The 17,353-nt window shown below is 37.9% G+C and overlaps 4 protein-coding genes across 9 annotated transcripts; 2 read left to right on the forward strand and 2 right to left on the reverse strand.

The window, feature by feature from the left end:
- The first annotated feature begins 781 nt into the window (after nucleotides 1-781).
- Nucleotides 782-1,719, forward strand: LOC124302092 (ERI1 exoribonuclease 3-like). The gene has a single exon (XM_046757879.1). It carries the CDS (start codon nucleotides 783-785, stop codon nucleotides 1,446-1,448), a length of 666 nt encoding a protein of 221 aa, XP_046613835.1. The 5' UTR covers nucleotide 782; the 3' UTR covers nucleotides 1,449-1,719.
- Nucleotides 1,599-8,879, reverse strand: LOC124302072 (uncharacterized). Of its 5 annotated transcripts, none has more exons than XM_046757851.1 (20): nucleotides 8,472-8,878; nucleotides 8,097-8,227; nucleotides 7,805-7,936; nucleotides 7,597-7,730; nucleotides 7,197-7,522; nucleotides 6,898-7,073; nucleotides 5,791-6,750; nucleotides 5,501-5,712; nucleotides 5,272-5,400; nucleotides 5,060-5,194; nucleotides 4,801-4,960; nucleotides 4,313-4,667; nucleotides 4,063-4,239; nucleotides 3,755-3,968; nucleotides 3,466-3,642; nucleotides 3,212-3,395; nucleotides 2,932-3,133; nucleotides 2,568-2,706; nucleotides 2,196-2,380; nucleotides 1,599-2,104 (listed from the first exon to the last, which is right to left on the reverse strand). In XM_046757851.1, exons 1-20 carry the CDS (start codon nucleotides 8,579-8,581, stop codon nucleotides 1,777-1,779), a joined length of 4,566 nt encoding a protein of 1,521 aa, XP_046613807.1. In that variant the 5' UTR covers nucleotides 8,582-8,878; the 3' UTR covers nucleotides 1,599-1,776. The 5 variants fall into 5 exon arrangements, with proteins under 5 accessions (XP_046613807.1, XP_046613805.1, XP_046613808.1 ...); XM_046757849.1 differs by having other exon boundaries at nucleotides 4,063-4,242; XM_046757854.1 differs by having other exon boundaries at nucleotides 1,868-2,054; nucleotides 4,063-4,242; nucleotides 8,472-8,879.
- Nucleotides 8,880-10,997: 2,118 nt separating this feature from the next.
- On the reverse strand, nucleotides 10,998-17,216 carry LOC124302073 (alpha-mannosidase 2). The gene is made up of 7 exons (XM_046757855.1): nucleotides 16,741-17,216; nucleotides 15,296-16,662; nucleotides 14,803-15,141; nucleotides 14,354-14,662; nucleotides 13,716-14,244; nucleotides 13,334-13,486; nucleotides 10,998-13,082 (listed from the first exon to the last, which is right to left on the reverse strand). The coding sequence occupies exons 1-7, from the start codon at nucleotides 16,867-16,869 to the stop codon at nucleotides 12,492-12,494; spliced, it is 3,417 nt and encodes a 1,138-aa protein (XP_046613811.1). The 5' UTR covers nucleotides 16,870-17,216; the 3' UTR covers nucleotides 10,998-12,491.
- On the forward strand, nucleotides 11,232-12,804 carry LOC124302091 (N-alpha-acetyltransferase 40). Of its 2 annotated transcripts, XR_006907632.1 has the most exons (5): nucleotides 11,232-11,373; nucleotides 11,436-11,824; nucleotides 12,090-12,248; nucleotides 12,361-12,585; nucleotides 12,671-12,804. XR_006907632.1 is itself a non-coding variant. In XM_046757878.1 (4 exons), exons 1-4 carry the CDS (start codon nucleotides 11,338-11,340, stop codon nucleotides 12,476-12,478), a joined length of 702 nt encoding a protein of 233 aa, XP_046613834.1. In that variant the 5' UTR covers nucleotides 11,232-11,337; the 3' UTR covers nucleotides 12,479-12,804. The 2 variants fall into 2 exon arrangements, 1 of the variants encoding a protein (XP_046613834.1); XM_046757878.1 differs by having other exon boundaries at nucleotides 12,361-12,804.
- Nucleotides 17,217-17,353: the final 137 nt, after the last annotated feature.

A 17,353-nucleotide genomic window follows, 5' to 3' on the forward strand; every position in this document is an offset into this window, starting at 1 on the left:
TGAGTTGAACAGTCGTGCTACCGTATGAAATTTCACCTTCATAATGTAATTGTAGAAGAATTTTCATACGAATTTGACCGCGACAAAGACGAAACTTGGGAATCGTGTGTGAGACTGATAGATTGCATTTTTCAACTTGTTATCCGCAAGTGCTCTCAACACGGAGGCCGTCGTTTTATCGTTCATTATCGAGATTTATTGAAACTGATATATTAATAACGAATGAACGTAATTTGTGCATATTATATACGATAAAAATGTAAATTAGTCCAGTGCAAATCACGAAGCCGAGTCGACCGACACGTACTGGAATTAAACAAACGACTGTAACTGCAGCCAATGTCACACCGATCGTGTTTTGTTTGCCCGGCAGATTTAAATTTTTATTAATGCATATTTAAGCACAGTATTATTACCGCACAATGCAAAATCATTTATAATATAATTAAAATTTAATTAATTCGATAATGAAGGTTGATCCATGATTGGATATAGTAGCAAGGTATGAATGTTACTATACCTCGAATTTCCGAGGTGTGTTGAGACTGTAGTGCGACACTGAAGTACGATAAGGGAGAAACCGTAACTATCTCTGTTGTTATTGTGAAGAAATTTTAAAAACAATATAATGAATAGAGTCGATTCTCTGAATTATTGTCAAACTTTGATACCATTTATTTAATGAATTTTTGCTGATACTCCTGCTCGTAAGCTTCAACTGTATATTGATAAAATTTTGAGGTTACGTCGAGGTCAGGCACAGAACCGATACATGTATACATATGATGGCGCAACGTTTTCTGCAATTTCACCCAGCATTCAAAATAAATAAGAGAAAAAATGTGACACAAAGTTTTAAATACTTGCTTGTTCTCGATTTCGAGGCAACATGCAAAAAAGATGTGAAGTTGAGGCCTCAAGAGATAATAGAACTGCCATGCCTGGCACTGTGTACTAAAACTTGGGAAGTCAAAGATGTATTTCACGAGTATATCAAACCTCAGATCCATCCTGTACTGACTTCCCACTGCACAGATTTAACCGGTATTATACAAGAAATGGTGGATGATCGTCAACACTTCACCGAAATATTTTTAAAGTTTCAAGAATGGTTGGATCAAGGAAATTTTTTGAAGGGTACCTGTAATGGTGCATTTGTAACTTGTGGTAATTGGGACTTGGGGGTAATGCTACCCGAGCAATCCGCCATCACTCAAACGGTCATCCCAGATTATTTTCATAAATGGATCAATTTGAAAACATCATTTTATACTGCGACGGGACATTATCCGAAAAGCTTAGTGAACATGCTCAGGCACCTTGATTTACCGCATACGGGTCACCTACATTCAGGAATAGATGACGTCTATAACATGAGCAGAATAATTCAAATGTTAGGAATGGGTTGTAAAGTCAACTTTGAGATTACATCCGAACTAGGGAACTGAGATGATAAAATTGAAAATCGAAACTTGGTTGTTTCATGTACCAAACATATTTTATAGATGATGATCATGTATGGTTGATTATAAAATAAAGAAACCCCATTACTACGCTAACCCTAATAAGTATCAAATAAATTCCTTTTCCTCTCTTGAAAGTTTTCATGCACAATTTACTGGTTACATCAATATTAGCTATGACATATTCACCACTAGTCGTTAATATGTTACGACCGTACAGGAATGTATAATATATGTATAGTAAAAAAATTCAGTCGAAAATTATTTTAAGTACGTGCGCAAATAATGGTGTTAATACTAAAATTGGATACTTTCAATTGCTGGACGATATCATAATTAAAACCGATTGTTTATGATTTTCCATAAATATCTGAAGTACGGCTTCTGTGTTTTTCTTTATTTGCTTACTGCATTGCACTTTTAATTGGAAACTTCTCCTGGCTGGAATCATACCTTCCGTGGGTACAATGCTTACACCTTCACTGTGGGACAAAACTGTTTCAAATGGCTGCGCGACGCTACACAAGCTGGAAATCGTTACGGTTGCTTCAGTTCTGAAGGGTGGTGTCAAGTTTACAACTCCCGGTGTCACTGTAAAATCATTTTCAGAAATTTCTCTCCCATTTCCATCTACTATTGTCCTGAAATATTTTAGGTGATGTATCGTAATCATCCGATTACATATGATCTTCAAAATAAAAGCTGCTGCTGCAAATATTAATATTTCCTCACTCTGATAGCATGTAACTATTGCATCCAGCAGTGAATACACTACTGCTATCACTGCAGATAGAATTAAACGTCTGTGTGTCATCAGCGTTGTCGTTCAACACTGTCAACGTGTCATCCGCGTTAACTTCCATCGTCAACATCACTTGATGCTGATAGACACCACGACAGAGATCACCAAGATGTTGCTGGAATGTTTTAGACAATGTCAGAAAGGAGACATTTTTTGAATACCGAGTGCTAACCCCCCCCTCTCTTACACGGCAAAACAGATTTATCATTTGAAAATCCAAAATAAATTGAAATATAGGTATATATTGGCATACATAATAGATGTTCGGATCTTCTAATAGGTATAAGGCAAAAATTCCTTACAACTGTGTCTTTGATGAGGCTCAAATCTTGTATCAATGCCTCTCCTGGGAATACTCTGCACAATGGATAAACAATATTTTTAAATATATCGTCATCTTGTCCTCTGAATTTACCGGATTCTTTCAATTTTTTATACAGCCTGCAACAAGTAATACCGCCATAGTGAGTTCGAGTTTCAATGAAAAAATTGGTAGCCAGCTTTGCAGAGGTGGATTACATACAACTTCACTTGCCTATTGTATATGTAGTGTACGTAACTACTAGAAGCAAATTGATTTAAATAATATACTAATATTAAATCAGTCAGCCCCGAAACATCGAACTTGAACAAAACTTTTAGAGTCAATTGGGTTGGGTCATTTACCTTCGAATACGCCATCTTGTTGGTTCATCTCCGTGTGTAATAGACAGCGTTCCAATTATTTGAGATATGTCTGCACGCCGTATTAAAGCGAGGTCTTCTCGTCTTGGATGAAACTCTAATTTTATCCACTGAACCTCGCCAGGCCCTAGTAACAACTCCGAAGGAGTCACGTGCCAGCTGGATATCATTTCCGGGTACAAAGCTGAAATAGTATGGTAGAATAAAGAAAGGGGTATTATATTTAATCGGAATTTAAAGATACACGACCTCTGAAACTGACCTTTTGGTATCAGCTTGATAACGGCATACGAACATAAATTTCCCGTATTTTGCAGTTTGATTTTTGCACTTAAATTCCCAACTGTATTCATATAACCAAGGGAAAGCCACATCAGCCCGCCGGTGTCTTTAAATGCTTCTGAAATTTCAACTTTCCCAACACCACCGTAGCCATACAAAAATATCTGAAATTATATCGCGTTGAGCAATAATTGGTCCCATTGAATTTTAACAATAAAATGCAGATATACAGACTGTTTTTCGTTGTGAAGATTCTTCCTGTTCTTTTCCACTACTGTAATGGGAGAATATTATTTTTCCAGCACATGCTCCGGGATTACTTGGGCTAAATTGAACAGATATTACTTTGCTTGTCATGCGCTGCAAAGCTAATACCATATTTGTCCCAACTGTGTGACGATCCTTGAGAAACTGGAGTGAAAATTACAATTTTTGTGATTAAAACTTGTGTTTCTCCATGGGAAGACACAGTATATCCTGTGCGAACCTCAATCTCTGTACCTTATGCAGGTGGGATACTTACTTTGAAACTTTTGTTGTTATCAACAATACTGACTTGAAGTCTGAGTTTATTATCACTCTTGTTCAAAACTGTAAACTCCTTGATATCCGACTTTCCGGTTTTAATACTGCTCCATACCAGTGCTGCATGCGTCGACTGAAGTGGAATTACATCCCCTGAGACGGTTGAGGTTGACCCCGCGCTGTAGGGTGAATGCCGTCCACAATTACCAGAGCTATGGATAGAGAATGACACGAAAAATTGTACAACATGAACATCACACGTCTCAATCTGTAATAATATTACTCTTTATTGATCATATCTACTACCGGTTAGATTCTGAACTTTGTGGCGATGTAGGAGATTTCGATTTTCTTTCTTGAGATAGTGGTGTCGTACAGCGCTGCATGTTGTTTGGAGATAGTTGCTCACGAAGGTGGCTACTATCCCCCGTTACTGGATAGTAATATTCGTTGCCACCTGCGATTACTTTGACGAACACTTGTCTGCTGCGTATGAAGTAAGTTAGGTATATGTTCGATAGAAAATGTTAATTCATTATATCGATTAAATTATTACCTTTCGCTGGAGTCGATCATCCGGGATTTATGAGTAACGAGGATAACGCCCTTTTCACCAGCTTGAAGGCACAGGGTGTTTGGTTTGATCGAAAAATCACCTGCACAACTGGTCGACTTGTCATTTTCAACAAGTGAGGCGGATAACGTGACTGCAAAGACTCCTGAGTTCACAAGACCTATTGATTTGCTATCTCTTTTTGGAACAACTATAGGTAATTGCATATCAACCAAGTCTATTTTAGATACACCAATAGAACCAGTCAGTGATATTTCTCTCAACATTAAGCCCTTGCTATCATCTGTACGAAGCTGAACGAAAAGCTTTCCTGTTGCATGACAGAGATCCTTTTGTACTGTAACAAATGAAAATGAATCTGAAATCCTACTTCTACGCATATGTCTTTCTGAGAATAAAGTACAAGCTTGAAATGAACGGAATTTGAAATGGATTAGACTGCTGCTACAGCGTTGATGATTTATTCTTACCATTGAATGAGGATAAAGGAATTCCATTGAACTGAATGTTGACAGTGGATTGTTGGTGAGGTTTAAGAGTCAAGTTATACTTGATCTCATTTCCGTCGAGACTACACGCAGTTTCATCAGCAGAACAATCAATACTGAATACTTGTGGTTGGTCAGGATGCTGAAAATTTCAAGAAATAATAAATACGCAGTTTAACTTGGTAATGTGATAACTTTAAATACTGTTCCGCAGTTGATTGATGTGCACTTAATAGCTCACCTTGGCAATAATTAATCTTATGGGAAGTTCGGCATTGTTTTTATTTTCTAATGTGACGGGGAATGTCTTGCTGCATTTTTCAGCTACGATTTGAAAATCAATTTTATTTTCTCCATTATGAATCACGAGATCAATCTGTGGAAAGATGTAATTATGAAAGGAAATCTGCTGCATGTATAACTAAGTGGAAGCAGAAGTATCGCCTGACGCACCTGAGGTTCCTCGGGTACAAAACACATGACATGTTTGATTACTTTCTTGGATCGTGTAACCACATCCGATACAGCTATGTTGATCACCACTATCACAGGTTCCCTCATTTGACGAACGGTCACACCAATCTAGAAGATAGATATCTACGTGTAGATACAAATTCTAAACAAAGACATTAGCATTAGCATTTCATAATCTAGAAATTATCGCTGTGTGAATTGTCCAAACCTTGACAAGCTTTGCATCGTTGGGTGCTACCAATACAGTATCTTGCGGAATTTTCAATACTATGTTTTCCTTGCTTCCTGGTATTTGATGTAATTTTAGAGTACAGGTCATCCATCGGTCAGTACCATTCGATAATTCAATTTCCGCTTCTTTTGGTACGCCAACAATGCAGCTGCATAATTCATTGGTATTCTTGGCTGTTACATCATCCCCTGCAAAGATAAGTGCACTATGCAACAATGTTCAAACTTCTGTAATAACTGACACAAGTAAAATCACTCCAATCTCACCCTGTGATTTTGTTTTTTCAATCTGATTATACTGAGAAATGTTGTAACTGGATTCCGGATCTGCATTACATTCAAGAGATGACGTCTTTGCAGTGCGCAAAGTTTTTTCAAAGGACCTGTTAAAACTTGAAATCAATTCTGGGGTTGCTGTCTTATTATTTTCACTCTTAATGCCTTTCAAGAAACCCGCAGAACTCCGTAGTGGCGCCAATGTAATTTTTTGAAATGTCATTGAATTGTGAAGCTTATCTTGTCCTTTCTTGGGAGTCTGAGAAAAATCCTGATCGTCATACAAGTGTTTTCCAGATATATCTGGGTTTTGCTTGGAATTTTGACAATTTAGATTAGGCTTGTGAGCATCTATTGAGTCATCCAAGCAAGATAACAAATTACGAGTGGCATTAGAATGGTAAACGCAAGACTTATTCGTGTCTTTCGGTTCATCGAAAGTCTTCTCCAATTTTGCACTACTCGTTTTTTTCCGGCCGCCAGTGCACTTTTCCGCAAAATTGTAAGTTTCACTTATGTTGTGACTTTCTATCGCACCTAATCCCACATTCAGAGACATCCTAGTTAATTTTGATTTGTGTGTCAGAGATTCTTGTGCAGTTTTACTATCCAGTGACAATTTAGGAGAATCTAATAGGAACTTAGGCCCTTTCATTTTTGTGTCTCTTTCAGGTTTTTCATTTACAGACATTGCCGATGAATTGAATGGTAAACTGTGAGGGGGGCAAGTAAAAGTATCCCTGTTTTTGCTTGTTGACTCATTGAGTAGCTGAGACGGAGGAAGATTTTTTCTTCTTTTGGCTTCAATAAGTGCGTCCACCAAACGGCGTGGAGAACCATTCTCAACATCAGAAAGCGCTTGTGCAATACTACTCAAACTCATCAAACTGTGTTGGTTTGTACAATTCACAGATTCCATAGCTTCCTTATTCACTTCTCTCAGACTTGAATCTGTAATTTGCAATAGATGAGAGTATTAATGGTTGAGACTGAGATCAAGACCCTGGTGACACGTTGCTACCATTTAGTATTGGCAATCGCGTGTGATTTAATGATGAATATAAATTCCAAACGCTGAATGACTCTCTGAATCTTTACCTGCTGTCATTGCAGTTTTCTCCACTAATGGCACTAGAGGTCGATGCTTTATTGGACTCTTAATTGTTTCACCAAAGCTGGGTCTTGATACCGAATCAGTTTCCTGGAGTTGCCCAATAGTACCACATTTACGCTGAAAAAATTCACCAACTGAAACTCTCCGGCCAGTAGAAGATCTAAAAATAAAATGTTCAAAACCAAAATATAATCCTAATAGATAAAAATAAAACTAATCATTAACATAAAAAGGTGATGAAAAAATTAATATTGAGCTCTACTAAAAAACGCTTAAAACTCACGTTGAAGACAAATCAAAATTTCCAACGACTCCCGAAAAACAAGATAACTCTAATCTTTCCTTTTCACCGCTGTTTAAAATATTCGTCGGCATAGCGTAAGGATAGTTTTGATTCCATGACAATTCATCTGCTGCCATTCGACTTTCAACTCTCGAGCCAGATTGGAAATCTTCATCTCCAAACTGAGCAATAAGTTCCGCAGCAGCGGATGTATCAAAACTAATTTCATCTCTGCTCTTTGGTGAGGTAGATGATCCAATGCTCTTATCGAAACTATTATTCAGCACTGAGGAACGTGCGGATATTTCATTTGGCTTGAAAATTATCTAAACAAATTTCAGGTCAAGATAAAAGATTGGATTGAAAACTCTACCCACAAAATCGCTTCAGATCCCCGTACCTGATTAGCTTCTGGCTTTTCTTCAAGTGTATCACTGTTATTAAGTAAACTCTGTTGCCCTGAGTCCATTAAAGTGGAGGGAGTATTATCTTTTGTTAGGTTTTGAATATTCCCATCATTTTCTTTGTCCCAGTCTGCACATAAATTAGTTTTATCAGTTCTGTAAATCTCTGTTGGAATAAATGATGCTATACGATATAATATTTACCTGATGTTAAAGTGGCTTCTCTCGGTGCACTACATCGTTGGAGTAACTTTCGAGCGAGTTGTCGTTCAATTTCTATTGTATTGGAAATGCTGGAATTCTTTTTTTCTTCCATAACGCCGCTATCATCGAGCACTGTGATATTACATATTCTTTAAGCAATATAAACTTTGCTGTACCAATCTTTATTAGTAAACGAGAATCAATCATTGTTTTCACTTTGGGAATGAAATAACCTCCATCCATTTTACATGGTACTGATTGCAAAAAAAAAAAAAAAAACCAAGAAACTTACAGGATGATATGTTATCGAGGATTCCCAGTGATGAGTTTATGGTACTTTGTTTTGCGTCAGTATTGTTCAGAATAGAGTACTTGATTTTGTTATCATCCTGTGCTGCTTGGCGTACTCCCCAAGTTGTTAAGCTGCAAATCAATTGAACATGTGAGACAAGTATCAGGAATATTTCCAGTTCGGGATGACAGAGAGAAACGCACATGAGAGAAAATAGGAACAAAAAATAGGCATTGGAAGCATTTGAATAAAAATTTTGGAAGCCTAAACGATGCATGGGGTCCGTAAGATTCTTTGCTCCACCCTACAACACTTTTACTAGTTACGTTTGGTACTTGGAAATTAAAAAGAAAAGAAAAATCATTCATAACGTACTTGGGCCGTCTTTCAACAGTGGACGAGGCTTGGGGTGGCGGGCTGCCGAAAATCGTAACGTCAATTAAATTCGTCTCCGTACCGTTATTGGAATTCCCCCTGAACTCCATAATCCGAAAATCTTATTGGAAGCGCACAAAACGTCGGTTAAATTGAATAAAGACACAAATGACTTTCACCATAACCTTGAATCGACAGATGGACGTGTTTGACGATCAGAGCCGTTTCAAATTTGAAAATATTTACGGGAGGCCATCGTTAAACGTGGATAAAATATTCTTTCTAGACGACGCACACAACGTTGACTAAAGATATGTTGAAAACTAAGCACTCTCTGGCTGAATTTTCATGGACGGCATAATTGCTCATGAAAAGCATTGACGCGCGTCATTTCTCCGTTGCGTCGGTATCACTGAACTCTATACTCACAATCAGCGATTTTTGTCGCAGACAGCCGACTGCGTATCACTACCGCGGCATTTTGCCGTCAGGTCAAAATAATGGCGGCGTTCTTTAGTGGAGCTTGATTAGGAGACCGGCTAAAAAGCGCTATCAGCTACATCTTATAAGTTATTTGTGAGCGATATGGTCTCTCTCTGATGATTGATAATTGTGTTGTTTTGAAGGAACCGTTCTGTTGATTGTCTGCTAATACAGTTGAAAAAATTGTTTCAAAGAAACTTTTCTCTCGAACGAATTACGTACTGTTCAACGAGCGCACTTCCAAGGGGACCCTCAAACATGCTAATAATGGATTTTAATGGGACTCAGGTATGTTATAGATGTATTTGTCCTATTTACAAGGCTGACGGGAATTTATGCACCAAGGCATGGTTTCCAAAAAAATCGAGGGTAATGTTTCACCCGGTGTTTTTACTATTTTATTTATCGTTCACATATCCAATCTTACTAAATATCAATAATAAACATTGCATTAGAAAGTTGCTGGGCAAAAAATTTCTATACAACGTACGATTCTTGGTAAGATTTTGTACAGTTTTAAAACGAGCTTTTATTACCAACTATTCAGCCCTTAATCAAAATACCAGTTATTTCGGCATTTTTCGCTACCTGCGTTTATTGTTACTGACTCTTCCCTTTCACGTCGGTGGCACGGAAACTTCGGGAAAACCCCAACGGAATTTTAGATCGCCAATCATTTGCAGCCTGTCTTTAGCAGAGTGTACATGAAATAATGCAAATAATACGAGAAGCCATATTGGTTAAATTTAAAAATAAAAAAGTGTAAGATAGAGGAAGCTGCTGCTCTAATGATAAAAGAAGAACCATTACAACCAAATTCGTCAGAATTCGAGAATATATTGAACACAGAAGAGAGAAGACAAAAAAATCATCATCAACGAGAGGACCTGATCGGCATTGATGAGTTAGACGAATTACAAGAATATTCTAAGGTAAGTTGAGTTTCTATGAGTACGAGTTTTCATTTTGTGCGATCTTCTTAAGGTATACAGTAATGTATCTTGTAGTGTGAGAATGTAGCGGGAGATGAAGAGGAATACATTCCTGAAGAATTTGCACCAGAGCCTAAAGATTACGTTCCATTGTCAGCAAAGTTTAAAAAAAGAGGAGCATGCCCTCATTTGAAACAAATGTTACAAATTTATTGATAGAGAGATAATGTAAAAAGAGGAGGAACCCACTTTGACAAATGGAAAACTATTGACAGTAAAGCATATGAACGATTTCTGAGAGCACGAGAAAACTCTGAACAAGTAAATAATTTGATAAAAACCAAATAATACATTAAAGAATAGTGTAGAGTATTCTTATTATTCAAATAACGGAATCACACATGTCTGATATGCTACGATTAATTAATTTTATTCTTATTAGGTGACAACACAATTTTTACAACTGTGGGCGATGAAAGCTGCGCTTCCATTTTTATCGGATTCCTTCCATTTCACTGCTAGCTCGACTTGGATTCAGTGATTCAAAAAACATCATGGATCAGACAGTGCGCTATCAAAAAATAATCACAAAATAAATACTAGCTACGATTGTTACATATATATATAATATAAAATAACTGAAATTACTACCATACATTGTATAGCAATCTTTTGCCCGCAACTTCTAATGCAATGTTTGTTATTGATATTTAGTAATATTGCATACATGAACAAGAAAAAAAATAGTATATACCTTGCGTGAAACTTTACCATCGATTTTCTCGGAAATTAAACCTTGGTGCATAAATTCCCGTCAGCCTGGTACTTGGGGCAAATACCTCTACAAAATACCCGAGTCCCATCAAAATCCATTATTAGCATGTTAGAGGGTCCCCTTGCTGGTGTGCAGACGTTTGATTTGGCATGAGGTCACGATGAACTGTGTCTATGACGTTGTAAACTATAAACTGAAATAATATGGTTACTCGATTCTAAAATTAATGCTCTGGCACATCACAGTGTATTCCAAAACTAGTATAGTAACAACAGCATTTTAACTTATAGTCAGTAGGTCTCAACAAAGTAAGAAGAACCGAGACATTAACAGAGATGAAAGTGTATTACTTTATTTCAGATTTATTCGCATGCCAAAGGATCATTCGTACTTTTCCAACTGTTGGGTCTAAATGTGAAAATTCATAGATTGATTTACCGAGTACCGTACCACTTTTCTGAATTGTTGCATTTTTAATCCAGGTTCCACTTATACCAGTAGCCTCAAACCAAGATATACCAGAGTTAGTGTCACTTGTTTCACTAATGTTTGCTGATTTTTAAAAAGCTGCTAGATAGATACTTCTGGAATTGTATTTGTTACTATTTCACAAAAATGATAAATACCACAAATGCAGCACCACGTATTTGATTACGAAATTTAATTTGAGACACAAATGATCGATCTCTCTTCCAAAGCTGTCAACATGAAGGTGCGTATTGAATTCACGTCTTCGTTACTCTTGAGAAATGATAAATTTTTGTTGTTTTTCAGAGAAGAGCACATAAGACTAGGCGCCAACTTCAGGCAGAAAAAGAGAAAACTGCCAAACAGCTTGTAGAAAAAGCAAATGCTCTAATAGATCCTCTTGCCACTCTAGAATGTTTTCACAAATACAAATCCAAAGACGGAGTTTTAATTGAGGTCACATGTCAGAGGGTTACAGATTTGTCAAAACAGACTGTATCTTGGATTCTCGATCTCATGGAACGCAACATGAAGCAAATGTACGAGCAGTCCGCGTGGGGTTGGGATCTCGTGGCTAAACAGACTGAATTACTAGAACCAGCTGCTTGGTATTTAGTGGCATCTGCTGACAACATACCAATCGGTTTTTCGCACTTCAGATTTGATATAGACTATGGTGTAGAAGTTCTGTACTGGTAAATTAATAGATGTAATTGTTAAATTTGTAAGTAATCGCAATAGAATATCCACGGTGAAGGAAAAGTTGTAAATGATGAATTCATACTAAAGCCTCTAGTCTAGTGATACATTGACATCGAATTGCATTCACTTGTCAAATGTTATTCATCATTTAAACTCTGACACCTGCGTAGTCTACATATCTTACTTTTTGTTCCTGACTGTATATTTAATACTATTTTATTTTGAACTGTAATCTTTCATTTTTTCTGCTCTGTGTAGTTATGAAATACAGCTTGAGCCATCATCCAGGCGCAGAGGATTAGGCCGTTTTATGATGCAAGCATTGGAATCAATGGCCTTTCAAACCCAAATGCAAAAAGTTGTTATGACTGTCTTCAAACACAATCCCGCAGCAATATCGTTTTCTCATTCACTTGGGTATTCAAATTGTATTATTATTATTATTCAAACTTTAAAAACTATGTTTTAGTTGAACAAACTTTGATCATCACAAGAGTATTGCATAACATAAGACCCATCGTCATTTCAGGTACCGGCTTGACAGTACGAACCCTTATACCACAGAAAAGGTACATTACATCATTCTTAGCAAACAAAATTTGGGCATCGTCAACCCTAAGGCAGACGAAACTCATTCCATCAAATAACAATGCATGAAAACTAAGATTGTGCCCGATGAAATAAGATCGGCAGTATTTCGTGTGGACACAAATTAATTATTGGGGATTTCAAAGATGGTCCAACACTAGTGAAGGTCAGCGGAGCTTCACTTATTGTCCAATCTCCCATGTCTCCGAGGAACTTTCTTAAATCAACTTCTCCATCGTCTGATACTTTAGTCCGATGTACGAAAGACTTATCACCCCAGCAGAGATCCAACGCTTGCCTATGCAGGACCAGTCCCATACCTTTGCCAGCCCCTTCGGGAACTGGGAAAACTCTCAAACTGGCTATGTCTATATCGGCAGGAAAATCAAAACGTAATGGCGACAACTCTGGATGTAGTTCGGTTGATATCGAATCTGAAGGATGAAAAGCCATAATCGGATGTAGCAATCCTTGAGTAGCTAGGTAAGCACCCAGTGACAGTAAACCTGCCGGATGGTTTGAGGCTGGTGATCCTCCAGAACAAGGCATGGCAGTTCGTTTTTCCAAGACCAGATTGAATATATGATTCGTCAAGAGATTGTCCGTTACCGGCTGGCTTAAGCCTCGATTGTCATCTTGCATGAGTCGTCGATCTTGCATAATCTGTAATATGATATTACAATATAGATGAATCTATAACCACATAATAAGATGCAGGTCACTCTGTAACATACGACTAGATTTATATGAACGAATAAAAATAAAAATTTTTTAAATATGATTCTGAGTCTGCCATTCACGATCTTATTTGATCCGATTGTGTTTAATTAAACTTTACTAGCCATAGAGACCTCATGACTATAATTAAATCAGCATTTTTTTAAAAAAAATTGTATAGATCACTTTTACTTTACCTCAATCTGACCTGTTCCCATTGAAGCAACACCCAGCGGCTGTGCTGTAGCTACTGTCAGTCTCATTCGTTCATCTTCAATATACACAGCTGTAGGCAGTGGATAATAATTTCCCTGTGTTGGTAGCTTAGGAAATCTCTGGCGTCTCACCATCTGTGAAATAGTTCATATTTGAATTCAGGATTTCAACATATGTCAGATTCTAATGTGTATAAGACTTATAAAACAAACTGACACACGATGTGCGAAATATTAGTATTAGAATGCTAAATTAAGTTATAATAATAATAAAAAAAAAAAAAAAAACGTGCCTACGAATAGAAATTTCTGCGCATCAATATCTCTGAAATGCGTAAACTGAAACTGGTAGAGCAATAATTACATTAAGGCCGTTCAAGTCTGTGAAGAATTGGTCCCTGGATACAATGCCTGTGTTCAGTCTCATAGCAATTTCAAAGTTTTGTGTATCTGAAATGTCTACTTCGTTGTGTATGTGTAGACCAAGTCCATCGCTGTCAGGTGAATTGAATAATGTACAGGTATGAAAGAGGTGAGGTAATTGTAGATAAACCCTTGATAGCAAAGGTCCTTCCACGACATGAACAACCGTATCATGTGGTACAGGAATCACATCAGGGTCCGGTTTGTTGGGCAAGAAAAGATATGCCCCACTTCTGTCTCCAAAGGGCTTCGTCCCATATTTTACAAACTCAAGATGGATCGGAACTGTATTATTGCCGACGCGCATTGCTTTCAAAAGTCCTGACTCGGTAAATGATGCCACAACTTCTGACCTCTGCTGAATAGATAATTCCCGTTTCTGTGGAATAGCTTGGAGATGAGCAAATCCTGGGACAGCTGACGGTGGGGCTGGAGCATTGTATAAGGTAACATTAGCGATGTGAACTCGTCTGAAATAGAAAATGAAACCAATAACTTTGATTGTTCATTGATGTATTTTTTTGTCCAAATAGCAGTAATAATATTTTGACGAAATAATTTTACGATTGGTTCACTTACGGCGCTAAAGACGTACTGGGAAGAACATGAATTAAGTATGTGCTAAGGCCCAGACCAGGTACAGTAACTTCAAAAGAAAGTTCGAATTTTGCAGAAGATAAACTTCCTACTTCTACCCAAATTGGAGATATTTGACACAGAACTGGATGACCGATTCTATCAGTCACTTTTACATACGGCGTCGATACAAGCAGTGTCTGAATTTTAGTCCTTTGCCTTGGTAGTGGATTATACAATATCACCCTCCGTGATAATGTTTCTGCTTCGAAAGTGAGCACACGTTTATTTCCAGGATTTGTGTAATCCAATCTTTAGGAGAACATTTGGGTTTGAAAAAAAATGATTATTATAATATAATTGTAATCGAATAGATAAGCTTTTCTTTGAAACTTGGAAAAGTATGAAAATTTAATGCTAAATATAGATGACACGGTATTGAAATACTGTACCTGGCTTCATCCAGAGTGAAGTATGCAATTTTAGGATCAATAGCAAAATCCTGCTGACTTTTTAATAGATGCATAACTGAGTGCTGCAAAACATGCTCACTGTCTTTCAAGGCAGTTATCATTTTTTCAGCATAATCAATGACTACGTGGTCTCTAGATGTTCCTGCTATGCCATCATGGTGCTGGAACAGAGAGTGTGATCTTCTAGCGCGTTGCAGTCTGTCAAAGAGACTTTTCTCTGCTAATTGATCACCGCCGCGAACCCAACCTATCGCAGCAAGGATCTCTGAACTCCGCAGTGAGCCTAGTAGTACACGATCTAATCTCTTATGGAATGGCCTGAAAATATGATCATTTTACAATGCTTGTCGTTGCTTCTGAATCTATTTACTAGTTCTGACCAACGCTGTACATGTTTTTTGTATTTGCCTGGATGAAAATAATATTACTTTGAACCAGTAATGTTTTAGTACTAGTTTGGTAAACTAATTACCTTGAAGTATAGTAACCACTCCAGTAGTGGTCATCCCTATCCGAATATGTAAAGAAGTCTCCAGACAAGGTTGGGAAGTTCTCTATTATCTGTTCGTCCCGAACAGCGTCAAAATAATCACTAAGTGTTCCAAACTGGATTTTAACATTGAGTTCTGAATGTGAGTTCATGTAGTCAAAGAGTCTCTGGTAATTGTTGTACTGGGCATCCCATTCGGTGCGATGATTGTACCGAAAATCATCACCCAATGGTATCAGTAACGCATTAGTTTTATACAGCTGCGCCTTCTTACGATATTGATCCAACAAGAGCATGGATCTCTCTGCAACATTATTACTGCTAATAACTTGGGGTGGTACTTTCCAAGGGCAGGTAAGACCGTAACTTGGAAGTCGCTTGAAATCAAATTGGCAGCAAACTTTTGGATCAGGACCACAAGTATGCGGTACATCATAGCTATAGAACGGCATCATATGTGTAAACATCTCAGAAGATCCGTCGTTGTCCCAGAGTTGCCTCCATCGAAATTCCAGTAGTTTATCTCTGGCTAATCGTTTTTTAACAGAGTAGTGTACCCTTTGAATTAATAGATTGTCCATTCCTGAGCCCTTCAATAAGTAAGGCATAGTAGGCGACAGACCAAATGGATCGATCGACCAACTTGATTTGGGAACAAAGTCTAAATTATTTTTCAACCATTGGTGACCTTCGGTCAACTGGGTTAGCTGAGCCAACCAATGGGCGCTGGATTCATCGGGCATGACCCAACCGCCAGCAACAATTTCCAACTGCCCGTCATGAACCAACTGTCTGAACATATCCTGAGTCTCCTTGTTCTGTTCGTCCCACCAAAGTTGGAGGAACGATACCTCGGCCCATATGAATTTGCGTCTTTTATCCTCAGCAAGCTTTGAAACCAAATTATTAAGTATGTCTCGAGTTTCAGTCTGATAGTATTTCTCAAACGTCTTCAACCAGCCAGGATCGTTGTGGGAATGAGGCACAACGAACACCTTCAACTTTCTTGTCGGATGCCACTGTTTCTCATCATAGTCTATTGCCCAGCCTTGTTTCCAAACACCGCCGTTGGGGTTGTCAAACTCTAGTTTCTTATATATTTCCAACATTTGAACGTCGACTTGTGGTACTTGCTCTGGCAAAAAGCTGCACTGCTTCTTTTTGGTGTTGATCAGGTGATCCATATGAAACGGTTTCGGTGTTGATCTGACTAGATTGTTCACATAATTATTTGAATTCACCACATCTCTAGTTTGAGCAGCGATCTGAATAGCATTCATGGCTTCATGATGTTGAATAAAATCTTTTTCCAGCTTCGACAGTCGATCTTCAAAATGCAGCCACTGGCTCTGCGGAAACACAAATCAAAAACAAACCTCCGTGAAATGAAAATAAATTTGCCCATATGGTATTGCTCGATAACTTACATCTTTAAGTGGAAGCTTAGATCCACGATCATTTGGATACAGCGCCAAATCCATCATGAGATAAAGCATAACACATCCTGCCAACACCAGCCCCGTTCCAAAGACGGCCAAAGTCTTTCTAACCCGCATTACATTCACTGCTACCCGAATATTTTATATCTAATAATATATAGTAAAATTGATTCATTCGGTTCTCTTACCGGTGTTTATGATTGCCATATTGTTAGCACAGACCGTGGCACAGACTGATCAAACAAGCTTGTTAAATTTAACCTAACCTACGACTAGTGGAATATCGTCTACTTGGATACTGCGGCGAGGGTCGCAATTCGTGAAGTAACAAGGGTCATCGAATTATGATACGACGCGTGCTTTATCTGACAGGAATGCTTTCACATGTAAATCCCGAGGCGATTTGAATACGGTATTACGTCTAGTCTTGAATTGTTATCAAACGAGGCTTCAAAACAAGACGAAAAAAGATGCGTCTGTAATCAATGCAGTGGTGATTATAGCTACAACCGGGATTGTAAACTACATTGGTCGGTCATGGTAGGAAACTTCTGTATCGCAATTCATATCAGCGTCGTTTTCAGCAGTCTCTACTGCTTTA

This window comes from Neodiprion virginianus, chromosome 4 (assembly GCF_021901495.1).
Source record: "Neodiprion virginianus isolate iyNeoVirg1 chromosome 4, iyNeoVirg1.1, whole genome shotgun sequence".
Taxonomy (NCBI): Eukaryota; Metazoa; Arthropoda; class Insecta; order Hymenoptera; family Diprionidae; genus Neodiprion; species Neodiprion virginianus.